The sequence below is a fragment of the Haliotis rubra genome, unplaced genomic scaffold (genome assembly GCF_003918875.1).
Source record: "Haliotis rubra isolate DU_JTF1 unplaced genomic scaffold, ASM391887v1 Scf1875, whole genome shotgun sequence".
Classification (NCBI taxonomy): Eukaryota; Metazoa; Mollusca; class Gastropoda; order Lepetellida; family Haliotidae; genus Haliotis; species Haliotis rubra.
The window spans coordinates 20419-44320 of record NW_025765864.1 but is presented as its reverse complement, the minus strand read 5'-3'; the positions used below and the strand labels follow the sequence as shown (position 1 = coordinate 44320).

Here is a 23902-nt window from a genome sequence, read left to right as displayed (position 1 = left end):
TCTACATCTTTCCTACACTGCTAAGGGACACAGACTTTTGAAAACTAACAGATATTGAGACACGAGGTGGTTGTCACCATAGTGATAGGTGAGTTCCTGATGAAAACTACATATAAGTCAATATAAATGTACATTACATGCTGATTTTTCAATGTAAGGAAAGATCAGCAAATGTCTTTTTCCACGAATTAATTAATTTATCCAGTCTGCATGTTTTTGGAGTGTCATTGACCAATAAAAACAAAATATTTCACATGTGAGGATAAGAAATGATGTTATACAATTATTCAGTGATCTGTTTTGTTTCTGGTTTATATTCCACACAGAAAACAGAAACCCCTACTTCATTTATCACAAATGTAGCAGGCATATTAAGACTCCTAATGTTTCACATGTCAGAGAATAATCACTTTCAGTTATCTGCTGAAATCGATTCTATAGGATATTAAAGGCAAAATGTGATGATAAAAAAATCATGTGCATGGATCACTGAAAGTCAAGGATAACAATGACTGTTAACGAAAACTGTAGGTAATTATGTGACTATGTCCTTCTTCATGTGAAGTCAATATACATGTGATGTATACATAAGCAGTAGATGAAATATGAGATTTTTGGACTGAAATGGGGTATTCAAAGGGTAATAGTATACGTATAAAGGGAAATGTGAGTGTTCTCTTTCAGAAGAGCCATTTAGTTAAAGAGTTTGCTTGTCATGCTTTGACTGCCTACTTGTGTACATGTACAATGTGTAAAAACCATTAAATGGTCCTCCTCTGTACTGTTGAAGGAATATTGCTGAAAGTGCTTTGAAACCTTACTAACTCACTCAATTATACCGTAAACATTCCCTCTGGATTATGGTAGCATTATTCCTGTGGATACACAGAATATATACAGAAAATCAAAAGACTGACTGACTGAGTTTAGTTTTACGCCGCTTTTAGCAATATTCCAGCAATATCACGGCGGGGGACACCAGAAATGGGCTTAACACATTGTGCCCATGTGGGGAATCGAACCCGGGTCTTCGGCGTGACGAGCCAACGCTTCAGAAAATCAAAAGAAATATTAACACTAAGTCATAGCTATTCCCAGTGGTATACTTGTCTACCCCTGAGTTATCTCCCTTGATCCTGACGTCACTGTATTGTTCTCCTAGAACCCTTAATAATTTTTCTGTATGGTCCACACGCATGACGTGCAGAGAATCGAGTGAAATTTCATTCCAAATCAAGACTTCAATTCTTCATATATAGGTCGGTTACAAATCGCATTCCACTTAATATTCAATCTCATTGCTGTTTTGCATTTATATTCGATATATTTCCAATGTATTTAGGGTCTGAAGTATGGCGCAGAGCAAATGTCTGCAATGTCAGAAATTCATGGCGGATGTTGATCCCCACTCTGTGTGCTTCCTGTTATAAAGGCTTACCTTGCTCAATTTCGGATCAATGCTTATTGTGTCAGGAAATGTCGGAAGAAGATTTGTTATTGATGGACAAATCTCGTTCCTTAGTAAGGAAACGTAAACATTCATCGTCATCAGAATGTTCTAAGTCGAAGAAAGTTCAGGGATCTCCACCTTTATCTATTAAATCTGAACCGAAGCCTTGTTCTAGATCTAAATCAAAATCCTCTCCCCAGTTGGATATATCTGCGTTCTCAGAACTTTTGGCGGGATTTAAGTCCGATATCCAGGCGGCCATGGATAAATCTGTACGGGATATGGAGATGAGGAATGACAAAAAATTTAATCACCTGTCAAAATATTTGGAGGAACCTGTTTTTCCGGCAAGACGGCAGATAGCCGCAGTGGCTTGGTGGTCGATGGCAAGAAACCAGGGGTGCTATGCCTGGGAAAGCTGGTTACCATGCCCATGCGTACGTAGGAAGCTGGTCCCCTCAGGGGGAGAAGCCTAGGGCTTCAAGCGACGAGTATGGAGTCGGCCCAGCCGGCTCTGGAGTGACCGTGGCTCAGGCTGCACACTCTGCGTCCTTTGTCCCCGGGCGCCAGTCATCCATGGCTGCTCCCTCTCGCATACAGCCTGCTACCTTCTCCCACTGGGAGACTGGGCTGCAAGCGTTTCACGGGTCTGACTCAGTCCAGACGGCACATGATTCCCGCCCCGGCTTTAGCCAAGCCACTGGGTCGGCTGCTATGGATAACGGTGTATCAACCCAGCAGTCTGATTCGCACGAGCCTAGCGGACATGTCAGCACAGGATTTTAAGCTGGGCTGGTCATTTAAGGAAAAACTGGAACTTTTGCACGGACTTTATCCTAATACTTTAGAAAGTGTTGGAGAATTACAACTTAGGCCTCTCCAAGGCTACAAACTTGAGTTCTTTTCCTACGGTTTCTCATAAACCTGTTTATTCCATTCATGTTCGTGTTATCAGAGCCAATCAACCAAGTTTAGACAAGGACTTTAAACAGCTACAGGATGCTAGAGGCTCTCGTGACTATGCACCGTTCTGTACTTTCAAGGATTGTATGGAATTGGATACGGCAGCCCTTCGGCGATTGATACCCTATCTTATTCAAACTGGTTTTCTGCGGGAGTTCGTGCCTTGCTCCCACTGGTGTTTCAAGATTATACGGGAGTTAAGAAAGACACTTTGATTTCCATGACTGCTCAAGAGATGGCGTTAACGCATTTGTTTCTGGATGTAGTGTATCAGTCCTTAGCCGATGCGATGGCAACTCAAGGGAATATGTTGGGACGACTTACAGCTATTGAGCGGATACAGCGGCTGGATTCAGTGAGGAATTTACCCTTGGAATCGGATAACACCTTTAATGGACAATGTCAACAGGCTATTGAGGCTAGAGATGCTTTGATGTCGAGAAACTTGAATCAACGTTTGGCATCGGCTCTTTTATTCCAAAATAGAGGAAGGGTTGACACTAGATCTAGAAGGGGATCCAGTGTTATGTCTCGTTCTGCTCAATCTTCAACAAGTAGTAGTCAGAATTTTCAGAGGTCTGCATTTGAACGTGCCTCGGATTCAAGAGCGCGTTCAACAAATGTGGCATTTACTAGAGGCTCATCCTCATCTAGGGGTAGAGGTAGGGGAGGTAGATCTTTTCGTGGATCATGATCGACTTCAAAGAAATATTGACTAAAGTCTCACTGTTAAGTGTTCTCTTCCTTACAAATCGGGAACGTTCCTGGACATGATATTGGAATTGGACTTTGTACGTCCGGTGACACAATCTCCAGGAGGGGGCAGGTTGACCCAATACGTAGACAATTGGAAACTAATAACATCAGACAAGTGGGTCCACTCTGTCGTGAGCAGGGGGTTTATTCTTCCTTGGCACAAGCAGCCTCCAGTGACTTGCTTTCAGGAGGGTCATCGGTTTGTTCTTCAAGGCCAACCTTTAGCGGGGCCAAACTTAGCAATAAATCAGTTACTGGAGAAACGGGCAATCATAGAACTTCCTCCAGGGGATCAGACATGCAGGTTTTATTCACCAGTATTCCTAGTCCCCAAGAAAAATTTAGACGAAATGCGCATGATAATAGTCTTGAAAGTGTTGAACAAGCTATTTTTGAGGAAACCAGCTAAAGTTCAGCACCTTGATTCGTCAGGATTCCAAGTATATAAGCATAGATCTAAAGGATGCGTATCTTCATATCCCTATTCATCCAAGATCTCACAAATACCTCAGATTTGCGGTGAACGGCCACAGGTTTCAGTTCAGGGTCCTGCCGTTCGGAATATCACTAGCGCTGTGGTTGTTCACGAAAATAATCTCCCCGATTCTAGCTTTTCTTCATCAACGAAGGATTGCGATACACGGTTATCTAGACGATTTCTTGGCAAGGAATGTGGTTACAGCAGTTCAAATGAAGCAAACCAACTTTATAATCCACGTGTTTACGCATCTGGGTCTAATACTTCATCCTACCAAGTCAGAACTGGTCCCTTCCACGAGGATCACGTTTCTGGGCGCAATCTTGGACTCAAGAGCAAGCCGTATTTATACTCCTCAGGATTGTTGGTTGAAAATATCAACCAAGATAACCAACATGTTACAGAGGCCAGTTGCATCAGTTCGTTCATGGATGTCCCTTCTAGGATCTCTCACTTCAATCCAGGATTATACTGTAAGAGGAAGACTAAGGTTGAGAATCCTGCAGATCTGGCTCAACCAGTTTCGGATGGAGGACTTGGAACTGCTCATTGCTTTTCTAAACAGAGTCCGAAGGGAGATATTATGGTGGACGCTGGATGTGAATGTGTTGCCAGGAGTTTCATTACGTCCTCGTTTACCGGATCTGACGCTTTATGCAGATGCCTAGAACACGGGTTGGGGTGCACACATGGACATCTGGCAGATTCAAGGTGTGTGGAATCCGTCAGAGGTGAATCTGCATATAAACTGTCGGGAATTGTTAGCACTGTTAAAAAGGATCCTATGCTGGGGGAATCGCTTGTCTCATGTTAGTGTCTGACAATTCTACGGTAGTGGCTTACATCAACAAACAGGGAGGTACCAAATCTCAACAGCTCCTCGGGATCACTCAGGACCTGTATCAAACAGTGGACGCTATATATTGTTTAATCAGGGCGTGCCACATTCCAGGTCGGAAGAATATCTTAGCGGACTCATTATCTCGACAGGACAGAGTGATCCCAATGGACTCTCAAGAAAGAGGCATTCGATTTGATAGGACAAATGTGGGAAATTCCAAACATAGATCTGTTTGCGACTTCCAGGAATTTTCGGATCCCAACGTTTGTGAGCCCAGTACCGGATCCATTAGCATGGGCAGTCAACACCCTATCCATATCATGGGAGGGGATGATAGCCTATGCGTTCCCTCCGTTCAAACTAATCCCAGAGGTTCTGTTAAAACTTCAACAACACGACTATCTTGTTTATCTAATGGCACCAGCGTGGCCTGCCAGACCTTGGTTTCCCACTCTACTGCAGCTATTGGTGGACAAACCTCTACACCTCCCGTTGTGTCACAATCTAATCAGTCAACCCAAGTCCAACAGGTTTCACAAGAATGTCAGTCAACTTGCGCTACACGTATGGAAGCTATTTCAAGCTCACTCAGGAAACAGGGATTTACGGTTGGAGCTATCAGAGTTATTTCAGAATCTGTTAGACCTTCCACAGCTGCCTTGTACGACGCTAAGTGGCGACGATTCATCCAGTGGAGACGAGAGTGTCAAGTTTCCAATGATAGCGGATTTTATATTGTCCCTAAGGGAACAGAAACATTTGAAGCATAATACTATTGAGGGATATCGATCAGCTATTGCTTCAGTCATGGACGTTCAAGGTTTATCTGTGGGCTCGGATACATCGCTTCACAAAATGATCAGATCCTTTCAGATTAAGGATTTATCGTCTCCAACGATATTTCCTAAGTGGGATTTAACGTTAGTACTTCAATCTCTTCAAAAATCTCCTTATGAGCCTATGCAGGACGCTTCTCTAAAATATCTGGCATTTAAGGCAAACATTGACCTTTATGACCCAACACTGCCGCTGTTACAGGTCATTGGCTCCCTCCCTCTGCAAGCAGTCTGCGGTCTATTTTGTTGACAGTTACATAGACAGATTCTTTAATACAAATGCATAAAATCGGTGATTTACAATGTGATTAGGTTGTTTGGCAAAACATCCACTTGCACAGTTTGAGATCGATTGGGTCATTGGATGAAGAGATATTTACAAAAAAACGGGTCCACATGCATTTCATGCCAAACTATAGTTGTCAATGGAAATCTAATACCTTTATCCATTTTTACCTCAGGGATGTTGCTCCCTCTATTGAAGGCTTGCATTCATTAGGACCTTTAGTAGCGGCTCAGCACCTCGCCTCCGCCTGACTGCCCCTTTTTTTTTTTTTGGGTGGTGGTGGGGGGTGGGTGTGTTGTTGACCTGGCATCTATACTAGCCACATAAAGAAACTGTGCATTGTGAAAATATTATCCCTGTTGATAAGTACCATAACAATGTCAAATTACATATAAACTTTAATGGAGGGATCATGAGACCATAACAAGTCGGGAGAATTTCAATTGAAAAGTCAATCACAATGACTTCACGAGTCCACAAGCGGGACAGGGGTCAAACGACCATGTCACAAGCTCAATATCGGGTATGTCCACCATCGGCATTGAGAACAGCAGTGCATCGACAACGCATAGAGCCTATCAAACGTGTAAGGAAGGCTTGTGGGATGTCACGCCAGATTCTCTCAAGTTCTGTTGCAAGGTCAAGGACGTTATCTGGCAGATGAGGAAGACAGCGTAGACGGCGATCCATCTCGTCCCAAACCTGCTCTATCGGGGAGAGATCCGGTGAATTTGCAGGCCAGGGCAGTAAGGCAACGTTGTGGTGTTGCAAGAAATCCATAGCAACCCTTGCCGTATTAGGGCGGGCATTGTCCTGTTGGAATGTTAACCCAGGGCCATGACGTTGCAGAAAAGGAACTGCCACAGGTCGAAGAATCTGATCCCTGTAGCCCACACCAGTTAAGTTGCCCTGAACAATCACCAAAGGAGTTCTTTGGCGTGCTGTTATTACACCCCAAATCAACAATGAACCACCACCAAAGGGATTCCTCTCCAAGACATAGGCCTGTGCATAACGTTCTCCCACGCGTCTATAGGCACGTTGACGTCCATCACTATGGGAAATGTTAAACCTGGACTCATCTGTAAAAACAACATTTCTCCACCAAAACAAGGGTCTGCGGACATGATTTCGCACCACATTCGGGCGAGCTTGTCGATGACGCTTGTGTCAGGATAGGCCGTATGGCGGACGTCGTGGTCTGATCCCGGGATGACGTAAACGTTGTCGAACTGTGTTGGGGTGGATACGGCGAAGTCCTGGGATGGTTCGGGCAGTCATCACTGCAGTCTGAAACCTGTGGCGAAGAAGGGTCACCCTTATCCATCTGTCCTGTCTTGGCGTTGTTACACATGGACGTCCAGAACGTGGCCGATCGATGACGTCATTTGTGTTCTGGTAGCGTCTCACCAGTGCAGAAATGGTGTTCCGGGTGGCAGTGGAAATGTGCAGCCACTTGTCGTTGAGACATTCCCCCACGGACCATCCCAATGGCCTCATGACCTTGTGCAGACGTGAGCCTTGGCATGCTATGCGTTTCAATAGCCGTTTAATTTTTTGAACAATCACAAGGGCAGGGGTTGAGCTTTCCAAAGTGACAGTATTGTGTGGCATTCATTCTCTTTCCCCGAATGCATGCAACAACGTATTGCACGTCTCAAGGACGAACCCACTGACGTCACGGAACGTGGCACGTGCATGCATGTTGGATGCATGTCACTAATCTCTGAGTTTAAATCCTTATGTGTCTACACAGGTTTGATAAATTTAGATTTTAAATTTTTGTATGCACAGTTTCTTTGAGTGCCTAGTATACATCTTCAGGAAGGATGACGCAGTGAGAGATGGTGCCTGGGACTATCTGAGGGACCACTCGGAAGAATGATGAATACTGGTCAAGAGACAGCATGTAGCAAGACAGGTTGACGTGGTAAGAGAATTTACATTTAGATGTATCACCTAACCGAGCACAATATGGACAGAGTTTCTAACTTCTGAGCTATGATTGATGGCTTCAGGCTAGAATATGATTTACTAGCTCAAGGTGGTTACCTTAAGGTTTGAGTTGAGCGCATGTATAGTCTAATGACAGTTGACTGGAAGTGACCGGACGTGACGTCATAGAACCGGAAGTGACACCATCTAGGTTAGTTAGTATTACATCATAGAGATTGTCTCTAGGGTCAGGAAGTGCAGTCATTAGACCGGAAGTGATGTCATCAAACAGGAAGTGACGTCATAAGTTTAAGGGAATATTAGGTTTAATGACACAATTTGGGACTCATATAGAATCATGATATATTTGTAAGATCTAGCGTAAACCGGGATTTATGGCGTCAGGAATTATATAATTCCTACTATTACGGATTAGGATTATCATGATATCTATCATATCAACCATAACTGTAGGAAGTTAGAAGACTCTCCATCTCTAGGAATGTATTCCCCCACTGCTACTGACCAATCTGGAAATAAATTATTTATCTCTGACTAAGTCATAGTTATTCTTAGGAGGTTGAGTAATCCACTCTCAGTTAGTGGTATAGAGGGTAGTATCTTCCAAGGGTAAGCCTCCTTCCTGACTTGGGATTCAGGCTACCATAATCCAGAGGGAATGTTTACGTTATAATTAGGTGAGGTGAGATTGGATTTAACGTCGTGCTTTGCTCATATGACGACGTGCATGCGTGTGTATGTGTATGTGCGGTTGCTTGTACTAGCCCAGACTTAAGCTGGTTTTATAGTGCTAGCCCACTGAGATAACATGCCGCAGTGAAGCATGAATACCCCACTCAGACACATTATACTGACTCCGAGCCGATCAGTCCTTGTTGTACCCATTAATGCCGAGCCCTAGGCAGGGACCAACAATACCATATTTTAACGTCTTTTGGTATGATGCGGCAGGGGATCGAACCCGCGACCTTCCGGTCTCTCCGGGCGGACGCTCTAACCACTACACCACAGAGGCGGTTCGTTATAATTAGGAACAATTACATGTATTGTTAGTAATTGTTAGTAAACTTACTTCTGGATTTTGGGGAGTAGTTCTCACCCTGTATCCTCCGCGAATTTATCCTTAGAAGATGTCATTGATGTGTTGGGTTTTTTAGAAACATTATGAAGAGTTCTAGGAGAACAATACAGTGATGTCTGACTGACTGAATGAGTTTAGTTTTACGCTGCTTTTAGCAATATTCCAGCAATATCACGGCGGGGGACACCAGAAATGGGCTTAACACATTGTGCCCATGTGGGGAATCGAACCCGGATCCTCGGCGTGACGAGCCAACGCTTTAACCACTAGGCTACCCCACTGCCCCAGTGATGTCTGGATCAAGGGAGTTAACTCAGGGGTAGATTAGGTATACCACTGGGAATAGCTATAACTTAGTGTTAAAATGTCTTTTGATTTTCTGTATGTATTCTGTGTATCCACATGAATAAGGCTACCATAATCCAGAGGTAAGTTTACTAACAATTACTAACAATACATGTAATTGTTCCTTTTGAGAGATGATTAAATTTTGGCATCAGAATATCTAGTGCAATAAATTAACATTACCTATTCTATCATCTCTTCGAATTCTGTCATTGCATGTTTCAAGACAAGCTTCCAGATCCTGAAAACAGCACAAACAAAATACAACAATGGACATGACACCACACTAGAAGAATGTTAAAAGGAAGAAATCGGTGTTTGGGAAAACACTTTATTAATTTGTGAAAAAGATATATTCTTCAAAAAGTTTTTTACACCAACTCCTATACTGGCTATATCAACATTATCAATAAAAAAATCAAGTGTTCTTTAGCTTCCACTGAACATTTACTGACCTTGAAAGTGATTTTGCACATATTCTGTTTGAAAGAACTTAGTGGCACAAGGACCCTTCTGGATTATTTATCTCACACTGGCTCATGTCTACAAGTAGTGACTGATTGCTTACTTGAAGTGGTGGACTGATAAATGTCTTTGAAAACTCCTCTTCCCAATTCTCTCTTTTGGACTTGTCAGTCAGGATTCTTCCATCATTTCTCCGGGGCTTGTCTAGAAAAGAGCAATTCAAAGTAACCAGTAAATAATCATTGTAACAGAATTCTGTGTCAATTGATCAGTTTGGCTAGATATGAAATTTGACCCCTTGCTCAATACATCTAGCTGCCAAGTTAGTCATAATTCAATTTAAATGTGATTTTCTCCAAGCAGCTCCAGGTTGCGTCATGTAACCGATGGCTTCATTCTTATTTTCCATCAGTTCCACTAGTTAGTAAGCCTGACCTAAATTTACTCATGATACAAGTTTCAAACCTGATCTGAATTTGTCAACATAAATTGAACTTTTGATCAGAAACTAAAACTCTTATCCAGGAATGTGTCCAAGGCTACATCTAATCATGAACCAAATCAAACTGTTAAACTGAGTACAACTTTTGTGTAACAGATTTCTTCTTATTTGTTTATCCCTAATTATTACTTTCATTTTAAAGAATGGATACCTATATATTATACAAGATGAAAATGTATAACTTACCTGATTGAGAAATCTGATGGCAGATGAAGTGTAGGAGGAGGAAGACATCATCTACACTTTTTCCTGTGGCCATGTGGATGATCTGAAGGTCCTTCTGGAGGTGTTCCAAGAAAAACTGTCTGACATCCTGCTGTAGTTGGGGATAGACTAGAGCTGATGTGGCCTGCAATGGATCAAGGTAAATGCATCTGTCAGTTGCAGACTTTCATAGGTTCAACACACTTTTAGCATTTCTACCTGTAACATGTTACATATGTGACACATTTTACTATGAAGGCAAAACTTAGGAATTATAAATACATGCAACCAGAAACAAGTTCTTCAAAGGGCATTTAGAAGTGATGAACATGAGTCAACGGTTATTGGGGATGTAGACTTCATTATTTGTTAAACAAGATGTTGCAGAGTTAATTATTATTCCTTCTTCCTAAATGGTAAGCAAGCAATAACTTGCCTCTGGGCTGTTCTCTGCTCCCAAAAGTAAAGCAGCATGAGTGAAGAAACGCAGTACAGCACAGACAGCTCCTCCCAGTCTGCGTTCACCTGCATAGGCATTGGTTCTGTCTGCTGCTCTTCCAAGAACATGACCAGGACGGGTCTGGTCCTGCCTGATTGGTGATAAGCATCATGTTAATGCTACAGTACTACATTTTGCTGCAGGGTGTTGCAATGATTCAAGATGTCTACAATATAATATGCCTGACAAGATCTTCAGGGAAATGTTTCATTAGTTTCATCTTTAATGCATTGGCATACACTACACAAAAGTACCTGGAACATTTGTCCAACTACTTAGACAACATGTTGGATGAACACTAACTATTGCAAACATGTCGTTATTACAACTGCAGAGAAACTTTCAGAGTGAAGAGTACAAGGCGCACATAATCCTGGAACTTTTTCCATGGAAAATGTAGTGAACATGACAGCATCAATAAAACAGATGGACAATAAATATCTAAAGAACTCCAACATCAGTTTACCCATCATGAGGTGTGTTTCCATCAAATGCAGCATGATCCCTGCCTCCAATTCTCTCCCCGCACTCATTACAACGTCCTGCTGTGTATGGTCGCCCACACTGACAATAGTAAAGAACACCTTATGACATTCAATTTATATACTTTTGAACTAATTCTTATGTATTTAAGTTTCTGTGCAGACAGCTCATAAATATTAAACTTTACCACTGTCACAATACTTCCTACAATCATCATAGCAATTGCATCCAATCTTCTAATAGTAAACAACATATCTTTCAGTTGCGTTTAGTGAAGTGATCCCAGTATTTTTAGTATCTGGATGGTTATTAAGGTAAAAATTGTTCCAAGCTTCAGTAAGAGTGTTGCTGAGTTCTGTCAGGCTGCCAGAAGGATTTGGCCTCGTAACTTTATCCTTAGCATAGACTGAGTACTAAACAAATAATTTCTCTACCAGAAGACACAGTAGGTTAATACCGATATTTTTGGGGGGACAACAAATTTGTTGTATTTTATTTTTGACACATCATTTTCAGTCATTGACTTTAATTTTAGTGAGTGATCTGACTGTTTTTGGTCACATGATGTTTGATAGCCTTTTGGGACTTTATTAACCATGTTTATTAATTCCAATAAAAGCACACAGCTTGACGTACATTACCTTTTAAAGTGGTGATACTAAAACAACTTTGAGTATCATACTTCCCAAATTTACAATCAAAATTGAAACATTATGCTTACACATTCATACATGTACATCAGTATCAATATTGCCCAAAGTTTCCCAGACAGTTTGAGTATGTTCTAAACATGAATACACCTTACCTCTGTTATGACATATGTATGTCCATTTGGGCAGTCTGAAAAATTAGAAATTGAGTTAGTGGCTTCCTTTCAGAAATGACTTAACATCATAAATCAAAAGCAGCAACTTTTTAACAATGAAATACAAATATTTGTCAGTTTACAAATTATCCCATTATAACAACACAGTTCTAAATACTGTAAACGTATTATATATCGCGCAGGTTTTATTTTCGTGCAAAATATTTTACCGCAAAAATTTATACACAGCGAATAAACCTTTCATTCATTCATTCAACTCTACCCACGGTCGTCTCTGAGTTGTTACCATAACACATCAAGTTTCAAGACAGAAATCTACGGGAATCTTAAAATGATGACTGATAGTAGCACAAAGAATCATACTTAACTGTCGCTGTAATGGATTTCCCAAATCATGTTCCGACATGTTCTATTTTGATCAATCGTAGTGACAGATGGTTTTATACAAAACGGATACCATGAAATGACTCGGAAAGAAATAATACAGCAGTATTTTTTTTATTCATTAAGATTTTATTTTTATTTATTCCTGCATATCACGAAATGAAATCACAAAGTCTGGAAGTCCAGGTGTCTTGGGGGTAGGTGCTTTCTTTAACCACATTCGCAATGCCATCATCAGATCTTCAGAATTCGGAACATAAGACTGATGTATTTTTCATCTCTTTATATAGTATACTAGTACCATCAGGATATCTCACTTCCTAAGTACTTAATACTTCCGTGAGTAAACGTATTGCTGTATCGCGCAGGTATTGGGATTTCCTGTGAGTAAGCAATACACGCTGCCTGACAGGTTAAGCCACTCTGGTTGTTTTCATTGCTATTAGTGGCGGCCTAAGAGACAGCTGGCAGTTCCAGCAATTACTGATTGCGCGAATAATTGACCGTGCGATGTAGTCTAAACTGTCAATTCCCAAAATTTGCACCAAGCGAAATTATTTTTCCTGTGTTAATGTAACTGAAGAGTCAGCTTGGTTGCCGACTGTACATAAAATGCAACCCTTCCTACAGACTGGTTCCTGGCTGTACTTACAATGCAACCCTTCCTACAGACTGGTTCCTGGCTGTACTTACAATGCAACCCTTCCTACAGACTGGTTCCTGGCTGTACTTACAATGCAACCCTTCCTACAGACTGGTTCCTGGCTGTACTTACAATGCAACCCTTCCTACAGACTGGTTCCTGGCTGTACTTTCATTAACAATACAACCCTTCCTACAGACTGGTTCCTGGCTGTACTGAAGACTGGTTCCAAACCAGCCTGTTTGATTTTCATTAGATCCCAGCTACATTAGTGTATGTGTGAAAAAGAAAATCAACATCTCCCAAAACTTATCTAACATTTAACAAATGGTCAAACTAGGAAGTACCTTTGGCATTTTTCAAATGTCATTTTGAAAGTAGGTGTTGTGACATATATAGAGGTTCCTACTACACATTGTCTCATAACATACGAATTATATTCATTAATCCCAGCTACATTAGTAAGTATGTGTATGTGTGAAAGTGTCCTTCCTATGGTATCTGACCGGAAGTACCTTTGGCATTTTTCAAAGCGAGGTGTCAGAAAATACCATAAGAAGAAGCAGTGTCTCCTTCCTACGACCGAGCTTCAGATAATCGTCGTATGTTATGAGACCGAGTGTGGTATTTTATTTATTACCCATGTCTTACATGCTTTAAATTGACAAAATAGCGTATTTTTGTTATTTTTATGGTTTCAAACCAAAACTGGTTTCATTAGAGGTTGCGGAAGAATGTTGTTCTATTGTACACTTTTGCATGAAGTCACACTGTAATGACGCCACTACACCTTGCTCGTCTGCCCCTTGGTAACCAACGCCACGATGCATGTCCATTGTCATTGCCTCTGCACAGCCTCCTACATTAAACTACTCCAGTAGCACCCCGTTTCTTGGTTTGCAACTGCTTCACTCAGCTAACATCACTGGTGGAAACTTTGCGTTTATGTTTTTCGATGCATATAATGTCTCAGTTCGACTCCCAATTAAACAGCGATACGGCAACGTTCGCAATGTTTACATTCCCACAATGCATTTAAGTTGTAGAATGAATGAATTCATGTGTTTGTTACGAATGAAAAGGTAGTTCCGTCACAACGTGACCTAATTGAGAGGTGATCGGTTATCCAATCAAATCGTTAGAATCTCAGGTCAAGTCGTTACGACACAGGTCATTGCGATACGACACACGTGTGATGTACGAGATTAGTATGCACCTACCTATACGTTGACCACGTGGGTAATAAATTGAATTACTACGTGTAATTATTACAAATTCCTCGACCCACCTAAATCCAGTCGGGTAGTAATTAAATGTAATTGCTAAGTACCAAATTCAGAATTTGTCTTGTCACAATATAGGTGAAATACTGCCGATGTGATGTTACGTTTTAACACAATTTCGCGGAATTTGTCAGCAAAGTCTGAAGTTAAGAAAGTGAATGAATGACCCATTTTGCAGCATGGCACTACAATGGCAGATGATATTGTAATGTACCAGCATTATAGGCCATGGCATGGAAATACTTGGGATGTTGGGGCAATGATCAAAAACAGGGACTGTTATGTTTAACGGACAACTTGTGATCTGTACAATATGCAATACCTCCCCTCAAGTACAGTGGTAACATTACAAATGTCAGTTGCCTGTCAGTCAACACCATCTACAATTCAAGTCAAAGTTTCAATAAATAAATAAGTTTTCTTTATCTCAAGACATTTTGTTTGGCTTCAGACAGGTATCGTGATACATATCGTATCGGCACCCATGTATCATGACATACATCATCTCACACTTCATTGTAAAATACTGACAATAACATATCATACCTCCAGGATATATGAGCATCAGAAGATATTGTCTTGCCACATTAGCCAAGATACGCAGCTCTAACTGTAAAGAACTGACTCTGGACCAGATAATCCAGTGATTGATATTGTGAGTAATTAACCATGGTGTTGGGGTATGATGATGCACCAGGAACAAAGTCACCAGGTCTGACCACCAGTAAAACATACTCTAATCTCGAATCACAGGAGAGAATCCCACTGGAGGTAAAAAAAAATGCTAAAGGGACATGAAACTGATATCACAAGGCAAAACGACTCACTGAATGTTTTCACAGTTTCGTCTGCATCCTTCATTGATCTCAGTAGTATCTCATGGTACAACATTGTATCATCCTGTGGCATTGTAGGCAAAAACTTGTCCTTGAAAATAAAAACGTGTAGTTATAATTCACTGTACATGTTGACATTTGATTATGTGTGTCTGCAGTGTGTGAACCATCCTGTCCCGATACATGCATGGACTTACTTTAATTATCAGGTCCACTGAAAACCTGAGACACATATATGTTAATTTATTATTATTATAGGATATTTATATAGCACACATATCCACGCACTAGTGCATGCTCAAGGCACTGGTATTTTTCCCCTCGATCATTGGATGTCAATCTCAACGGCACATCGTATTATCGATGTTTATTCTGCTACCTTTCAATCTGACACACAAGCAAAAACATTTACACTAATGCTTCTGCCTCAGCATGTTATGATATGTGATGTGATACAGGCAAGCAAATGAAAACTGGGAAAAGAAAAGTTTCAAAGAAATTACTGTACAACCTTTGAAGGAGTGTATATCCATTCAGATCTTTCCTTCCTTCTTCATCACCTGCTACTAAAATAATTTTAACTTTGTTAAAGTTTAAATGATACTTTTGAATATATCTTTGTTACTGTCTTACCACCATGTCTTCTGGATGCAGTATGAGATCGGAAAGTGGTTTCAGAAAGCCTGGCTTGTTGTTGAAGTGTGTCAGAACGAGATGTGTGTGTAGCAGCAGGCACACCAGACTCTGGTCTCTCACTCCCTGTCCTTCTGTGACGTTCAGGGGGGAGCCAGGTCTACCAAACTCATTCTTCAGCAGCTTCAGAGCAAGTTCCTAGTATATCCACAAATACAGTGAAGCAGTCTCAAAGCCATAGCATCTGATGCATTACAGTTAATAATCAGGTCCTTCATTTATCTTGTTGGTTTTATTGTGTGCAAATGTATAGGGTTGATAGGATGAGAATAGGTTAAATCCACTTATCTATCATATGTTTGACACTTTCAGCATCAAATGTGACCATAGTATTGTAACAGAATGGTACATAATGGTGACAAAGACTCACACACGGAAGGACAAGTGAAGCTATGAATAGCAAAAAGTGACAGGTACATTGCACATTTTAACTCTAAGTCAGACAGGTAAACAATTTACATTATATATTTATTGGTGTGATGATCATGCTCATTCCACAAGAGCTTTAAAATGCAATTGCCTCTATCTACACTCTCAGCTTTTCGTGCTTGCAGATCTCTACATCAACTAAATCTGCATAAGTAGAACCGTATGCCTGGAGTATGTGTGATTCTGGACAACTTACTTTTGCTTTCATGGTTCCATTGGCATTCTGTATGTATGTAGTTATCTTGTGTGAAGACTTCTGCTGTTGAAAACAAGGAGACAAATTCATCTATGAGTACACTTGACATTATAGTTCATGACAAAACAACAAAATTACCTAATTCATTAAATGCTTTTAATACCTTCAATAGATGTGACTTACTAAAGGTGTTTTCAAAAGACAGAAACTTTCATTGGATAGTGGTAATATGTAATACTATAAATGCACTAAATCATTATTCCATAACATAACAGTAAATTAGGTAACCTGGAATTCCAGCTATGATGTGGTATACGAAACGAGAAGAAGGTCACATACATCTGAACCAACTCGTTAGAGTTTTCAACAATATTCAAAACATTCTAAATAGTAAAAAGCCAGTCTGGCGCAAGCCTATGTGTAAAAATCCTTAATGCCAACAGGCACAAGTTCATTGCATGCCTGGTGTGCATGCAAAGAGTCATGACAAGATATTAAATGTTCTGTGAGTTGATATATGTATACAAGGGCAAACTTCAGCAGTGTACAGTAGTGTAGTGCAAATTTTCCTCAGACACGTTTCAGTTTTATCTTCAGGGAGAAATTTCACTTACAGATTATATTATTGATCATACTATGGGTGTGTGTTCCCCAATGCAGGGTGGTGGAGCATGCAACAAATCAGCTCACACAGTCATGAAATATGTTTGGGTTTACGTTTTTACTAGTCATCTGCAAACACGGTTATATGTAAACAACACACATCTAAGAAATTCGCATTATGCTTTCTGAATTCTGATAAGCTCAGGTCAAACATAAGCTGTCTAAAAGGGTAAACATCTGTATATTTCTGATGAACATTGTTAAGATAGGTAAACAAGGATAGAGAAGAGGCTATTGACTATAGTATACCAGTATAGGAGTTTCACTGCTTGGGTTGATGTTTTTCATGGTAACTTCTCTGTGCAGTGCCAGGAGGAATAACATTTCATTATTCTGAAAAAATAAACCCCATAAGTTAATTATGATGACACAGCAAAAAATACCATTTGATCATTTACACATAATCTGTAGTGGGGACATGTCCAAAGAGTAAACTATGATTATTAAATATCATGTACTGTCAAAAGTGCTGGAAACAATTTTGTCAAAATGTATTAATTGTAATTTCTTAAGATTTGGGGAGAATATTTCCATGCTTAACAACTCTTTTAGTTAGTCCTATCACTAACAGACAAATCAACTCAATTATGGATCTAGAGGAGGGAGTTGTGTGCACACTCAAGCATCAAACATCAGTATTTCGTCCATTCAACAATACTGGACTTGCCTCAGTATTGGAATGAAATCATTCAAACAGAACTGTGACACTTCATCAAGAACACAGATTCTTTATGACGAAATAAACCTCCCAAAGGTCTATCTTTGGCTGATTGACTTTCACCTGTGTCAACGAGAAATGCCTCTGTTTTGATCACATGCAAAAGGGTATAACCACTGCATGTTGTGAGAATCCTCTATTTAAGAGCAAGTATATTATATGGAGCCCTGTATCTAAAACATCTCTGCTTACCTTAACCAATGATTTCAGTGGCTTTATGTTTTGTCCAAGGAGAGTTTTGGCCACAGCTTCTCTGATTTTCTGATAGCTGAGTGGGCACACCAAGTATCTGTCTGGACACTCAATAATCTGTAACAATACAAGTATACTGGTTGTGACATTTAAGACATATAACACATGTTTTGTAAGTGTTTTGAAATGGGGCACACAAAAATAGTGCTGAGGCACTGTTGCTCACAGCTACATTCTGAGTAGGATGAAAGTTACTGTAAATCATGAAATTAATGCGAGCATTCTATTAATGTGAAAAATGCATCTGTACTCTTCTCGCATTATTATAATGACGCATTTCAGTCTGACCATGTCTACTTTTGAGAACTTATTAAAAGACAGAAAACGTAAATCTGCTGACACTACACATTACACCAATACAGGTCACTTCCTCATTTCAGCTATCTCAAACCACATGTAATTATCACTGGTTACAATCACTGGTCATTGTTTAAAGTCACTCAAGCACATCAGCCAGACCGGACATTCTTCAGCCAATCGTTTGTTGTACCTTGGTAGATGACTTACTAGTATGTCTTTCAAGTCGGATCACTTTTATACATGTTGTCATAAGACAAGTAGTAGTATGCAATCACGTGATCAACCATGGCAGAATAATCAAAACATTGTCAGCTCATTTCCATCCATTGCTTAACAAGCTCAATTCAGGTTATTTGGTAAATAACAAGTGTGAAAAGGAAAAGAACAACATCAAAGATTCAATGTGTCACATTTTATCATCAACACAGATTCCTGAGCTCGCTTTAATTTCATGACGCATTTTAGACTAGATAAGACCCTCGCACTCGCATTAAATTCGTGACGCATTAATTTCATGATTTACAGTATGTGGATGAATGAGTGAATAATGGTAAAGGAAAACAGAAGCAGTAGGTGATGCTTGATGCTTATAAATTATTCCTATATGAGCATATATAATATTAGTTTTCATGTTGGAGGAAAGGTTGGCATCAAGGAAACATTGAAAGGATTTCCATGTGGCACTCTCTGCATATCATTGTCTTTTTGCAAACAAGAAAATTTTACTTCTAATGCCATGAATAAATTCTAATGGAAACGGCCCCTCCCAAAGTTTCAGGTTCGTTACTTCAGCTTGTAGGGTGAACAGACTGGTGACAAACAGCAGGCTCCACATCATTGCATTTGTTTGCTTGAACTTACAGTCTTACTGAGCAACATAATAGATATTGTTGTTCAACTTGAAGGAATCCAATATAAAGCCATGAGGGATTACCTCATTTGTTGTGTCAAGGGCAAGCCATCCAGCTGCTCTACAGATTGTCTGATAGCTGTCAGTGCCAAATTCTCTACAAATCTGCTTCACAAGAAATTTCCTGCAAAATGCCAAAAACAAAATGATTATTCAACCATGACACAACACTTAAAAATATATAATGATATTTTCAACAGGTTTTAAATAGCTAAGACTAACTGTTATTGAGTATTACAGAGCAATTATTTTGTATTGTGAGGGTAAAAGCTGGTTTGCAAATAATGAAAGTTTTATTGTTTTAGCAAAGTGAGATACCATGCTGCAGTTTAATATGCATACCCCTCTCAGACACAGTATGCTGACTCTGGTCCCACCAGTCCTTATTAAACCAACATTGTTTATAAGCATATAAAAACATCATCATTATTTCAAACCATGTTGAAAACACTCTCATCCTAAATGTGTCATGATTCAGTTCTCTGGTTCAGACTCATGTTAAAATCAGCAGAAATTCAATCATGTTTGGCAATCAGCTACTCCAGATTAAAATGTTAAAAGTAGGGACTATGCATACTAGTATTTTCACAGCTAGAATTACTAAACAATAGTCTTGAACCAACTGTCTGAGATAATCTATTATTTCGACCTTACTTTGGCCAGTCCATCCTGATAAAGTCCAACAGATCTGTCACTTCCTGGATCAGTTGGTCAAATGGTCCTGACTGAGAAAGAGTCTTCTGAACTAACACTGCATGTAAGAACTTAGCAGCAACTGACAGGCCATAACGACATTTGGCTACAGTAAACATCTTCGCCATGTCAAGTTCTTTCACCATGATGAATTGTCTGGCTTCAGCAAGATGGAATCTTGCCATCTTCATTTCTTCATCTGGACTACAAACACTGGCTGCTCTTTCATGATACAGGTCCTGATAATTCAAAAAGGTACATAAGTTACACCTTTAAAGTATCAGCAGCTTTATGTACTCAAATATAACTGTAAGGACAAAAGTTCAATTTGGACATAAGACTTTTGATAATAATATGAGTTCACTTAATGTGAGAGGCACGCCCAAAGTGATGGACATCCATACTATCCACATGGTGCAGCCAACCGGGCATCACAGAAAAACTGAGACTTCAACTCTAGATCAAGAGGATCCTACTTTAAAAAAACAGGGAAGTGTTGTTTTCATTCCATACAGTCCCAGGAAATATATTAAATATGAATATACTTGTTATGAAATTTTTAGTATAAAGTAGAATGGATGGAATCTTATATAAGTATACAATGCACACAGTTAGGGACACATGTTTAGAGTTAAACAACCCACCTCAAAGCAGTGTATCACAAGAAGACTGAACTGAACAATTCTGTCTATAGTATCCTGAGACGTCTCATCTGTCCCTTGTTCACACAGGGCTTTGGCTTGCAAGAAGAAATCCTGGAGGTAGTCCTGCACAGTTTCTTCACTGAAAACAAGAAATACAACTAGTAACAACAGCAACATTAAAGGTATTTAACTTTTTTCAAATTTAATTATTTAATTTTAAGACACGTTTCCAAGGCTCCATGACAAAAAAACACACACTTGTTCCTCTGATGTAACATGTTATATTTGTGATTACACTTTCTTAGTAAAGTACAAATTCTAGTACTTTTTGAGCTGAGTCCCATCCGGGATTCGAACTTACACCCTGACAATCAGGCACCTAATCGCTAGCACACAAAGTCAGCCACCTAACCCACTCAGCTACCGCGACTTGTGTAATCATAGATTTCGGCCGTGGGAGCCCTGCCAATTAACACGCATCAGAGGGGTAGACAAAGCCCGCAGTCTAGACTACCAGTTGTCCGACTTCCACTGGTGCAGAGAATGTGTTTACGAGAAGTAGGCGGTGCACGGCAATGAGCAAACCCATTAGGTTTGTGAAAGGTAGAGCAGATGTAGGCTAGTACACATGCATTACATGACGATGAAATTGATATCGTGCATAGCTGCACACACATTGCTCATAAGCCTCTCACGTGGTCGGTGTAGCAAGTCAGTAATCACACTACACTTGTTTGCGGACAACCTGGGTCCCCTTCACTCACAATGGCAAGCGCCAGTGGGTGGCACTCATACATGCTAATACGGGTCAATTGTCGGGTCGGTGCTCAACTTATCCTTGTTTGCCAGTAATTAAGTCACAAATCAGATATGACTATAAATGACCAATGGTTGGAAGACTAAGTGAATGTTGCAAAAGAACATGCTTTACCTTTTGCGTATGAGAAGTTGAAGAAGAAAGGATCTAACCACCGGTGTGGAATCAATTGTGTCACTGAATACAGACATCTTTTTGGTATGCAGTCGCCCCTCTGTCTGGCCATGTCTCGCCTTATAAATGATGTAGCTGAAGATTTTCTGCACCACAGCACTCTCAGGGGCATCCTTCCCACTCAGACACAGCTTGGACACCACAGCCATGAGGAAAGTGTTGCAGCACTTCTGGTAGTCACGATATTCTTGAAACACCTCCCTGTACAGGAAATATGTGACTAAGTTTAAGGTGTGGTACATTAATACAGTTAGGATGCTTCAAAAACAAAAGGGGGTACCCATAATCTTCTTAAGAGATGTTCATGTATTGTTTGGTTTCACATGAAGAAAATGTAAGTACCTATATAAAAAACTACATCAACAATCACAATACAAAATTGTGAAGCAAAATTAACTGCCAATATTTTCTTACCTATTATTTTCTATTATTTTAGAAGCATGCAACCCAAACTCCTGATTGCCTTTAAAGATTGGAAATGTACTGCTGAATTGGGCTGAGGACTGATACCATTATTTTTCAAATTCTATAAATTTTGATAAAAAGAACAAAATTTCCCATGCCTATGCTTCCATGCAACTTTTGTCTGTTGTATACATGACTTGTAACAGTGAAATGCCTGGTTATTCACATTCCCAATGTTGTAGATGTACATGTGTACAGTAACTCAATAAGAACATTGAAGGTTTCACCCTTTTATCCTAAAAAGTACATAATAACAGTAACGACCCACCTGCATGTTTCTTGACAATATGTCTGTAGCGTACACAGATAGAAGTACAATGTATTAGGAAAAAGTTCATATCATGCCTTACAATATTACTGTGTTATCAACATTTTTATGGCCTTTCAGAATATATATTTCTCAACACATACTGGTACTCTCCAAATCTAACTAAATATAAAAATGAATTAGGTACACAGCAATCAGCAGTTGACGACCTTTACATCGCTTGATATGCAGAAAAACAACCTACCTGTCTTCTTCTGAGCTGTTGCATGGTTTGTATGATGAAGGTATTGCAGCACTACATTTGGGGCATTCCCATGAATCTGTCACTTGGATATCAGCAAAACATCTCAAACAGATCTTGTCTCCACAAGGTAAATGTGCTGCCAAAGCCTCACCAAACTGAGTGTCACAATGACTGCATTTACCCATTTTCCTGAAAAATATTAAAAAGTGCTGAAATAGATGTAGCTCAGCAAGTTATATTTGTCATCTGATAGCTTGTGACTTTGCCACAGGTGGATCCAGATGAGTGTGCGTGCATGTGTGTGCAGGTGTGTGCTCCCCACCTTTTGTCCCGAAAGTTTATTAAATGATCATTGAAAACAGGTGAAAATGAAGTGTGCAGCCCCCTTTCTCAAGAGTGTGCACCCCCCTTTCTCAAGACGACGTGTCTGCCCCTGTTGGCTGAGGGCATTTCATAGTACTAAGAGTGTGTGGGCTGTGCATGTTTTCAGTCTCATGTAGCTCACTCAGGTATATCTTCTGACACAGTGGCTACTATGTGTGACATGCCTGATGGCCTTTTATTGTACTACACAGTTTTAGACTAACGCTTAGTCTCTTAGTACAGGGGTAGAAATACTTTATTTTCTAAGTGTGCCTTAGGGCACCGGGTAAATATTTTAAATGTGCCTTTCAGAAATCAAGTGTGCCCACATGTTTTTTAGAATGAATGACTGTAGCAGTGATGATGATCTTTTGAAATTTATTGTTAGTAAACAACAAATGTAACCTGTTTTCTGTTTTCACTGATATGTCTTCTGTTTAAAATGGCTTTCTTAAGCTTCATTTGTACTACTTTCCAAACACTTTTAATAGCTGAGAATTTTGTGACAGGTAATTGTTCAACATATCTAACATACACAATTTCCTCTTCAATAACCTAACTATCAGTACTCCCATCACTCTTAATGGAAAAACAACTAGATTTCTTTACATCATCAATCATAATTCCATTGATTTCCTGGGCGATAAAGTCAAGAAATGTTTTTGCTTGTTTGTCATTTGCATAAGTGTCTTGTTTTGGGTCTTAAATGACTAAAGGTGAGTTATGTCTCTAAAAGATTAGGCGTGCCACAAGGGCACAGAGAACAGTTTTTATCCGTGCCATTTCAATATTTACCGTGCCATGGCACCCTAATATATGGAGTATTTCGAACCCTGTAGTATATATAATTTTGATAGAAACAAATAACCCAAGTCAGACTGAAAGGGAGCCCCAGTGTGCCTGAACTTGGGGAATATCTAAACTTGTTTCATTTAATGCTTTTAAACTGCAGAAGG

The 23902-nt window shown here is 39.9% G+C and overlaps 1 protein-coding gene across 2 annotated transcripts in view; it reads right to left on the bottom strand.

Annotated features, from left to right (window-relative positions):
* LOC124274089 (E3 ubiquitin-protein ligase RNF213-like) overlaps positions 1-23902 on the bottom strand; it is a 59437-nt gene that overhangs the window by 34337 nt on the left and 1198 nt on the right. For both annotated transcript variants that reach the window (XR_006897853.1, XM_046709406.1), the window contains 16 exons: positions 22584-22772; positions 21547-21807; positions 20616-20754; positions 19933-20210; positions 19303-19402; positions 18009-18125; positions 17348-17431; positions 16436-16498; positions 15751-15948; positions 15109-15208; positions 11951-11985; positions 11129-11226; positions 10600-10753; positions 10146-10308; positions 9561-9661; positions 9176-9233 (listed from right to left, as the gene is read on the bottom strand). Coding sequence is in view for 1 of the 2 variants with exons in the window: in XM_046709406.1 (XP_046565362.1) it covers positions 9176-9233; positions 9561-9661; positions 10146-10308; positions 10600-10753; positions 11129-11226; positions 11951-11985; positions 15109-15208; positions 15751-15948; positions 16436-16498; positions 17348-17431; positions 18009-18125; positions 19303-19402; positions 19933-20210; positions 20616-20754; positions 21547-21807; positions 22584-22772 (2138 nt within the window). In the remaining variant the exon portion in view is untranslated. Of the gene's footprint in view, positions 1-9175; positions 9234-9560; positions 9662-10145; positions 10309-10599; positions 10754-11128; positions 11227-11950; positions 11986-15108; positions 15209-15750; positions 15949-16435; positions 16499-17347; positions 17432-18008; positions 18126-19302; positions 19403-19932; positions 20211-20615; positions 20755-21546; positions 21808-22583; positions 22773-23902 lie in introns of those variants that run through there.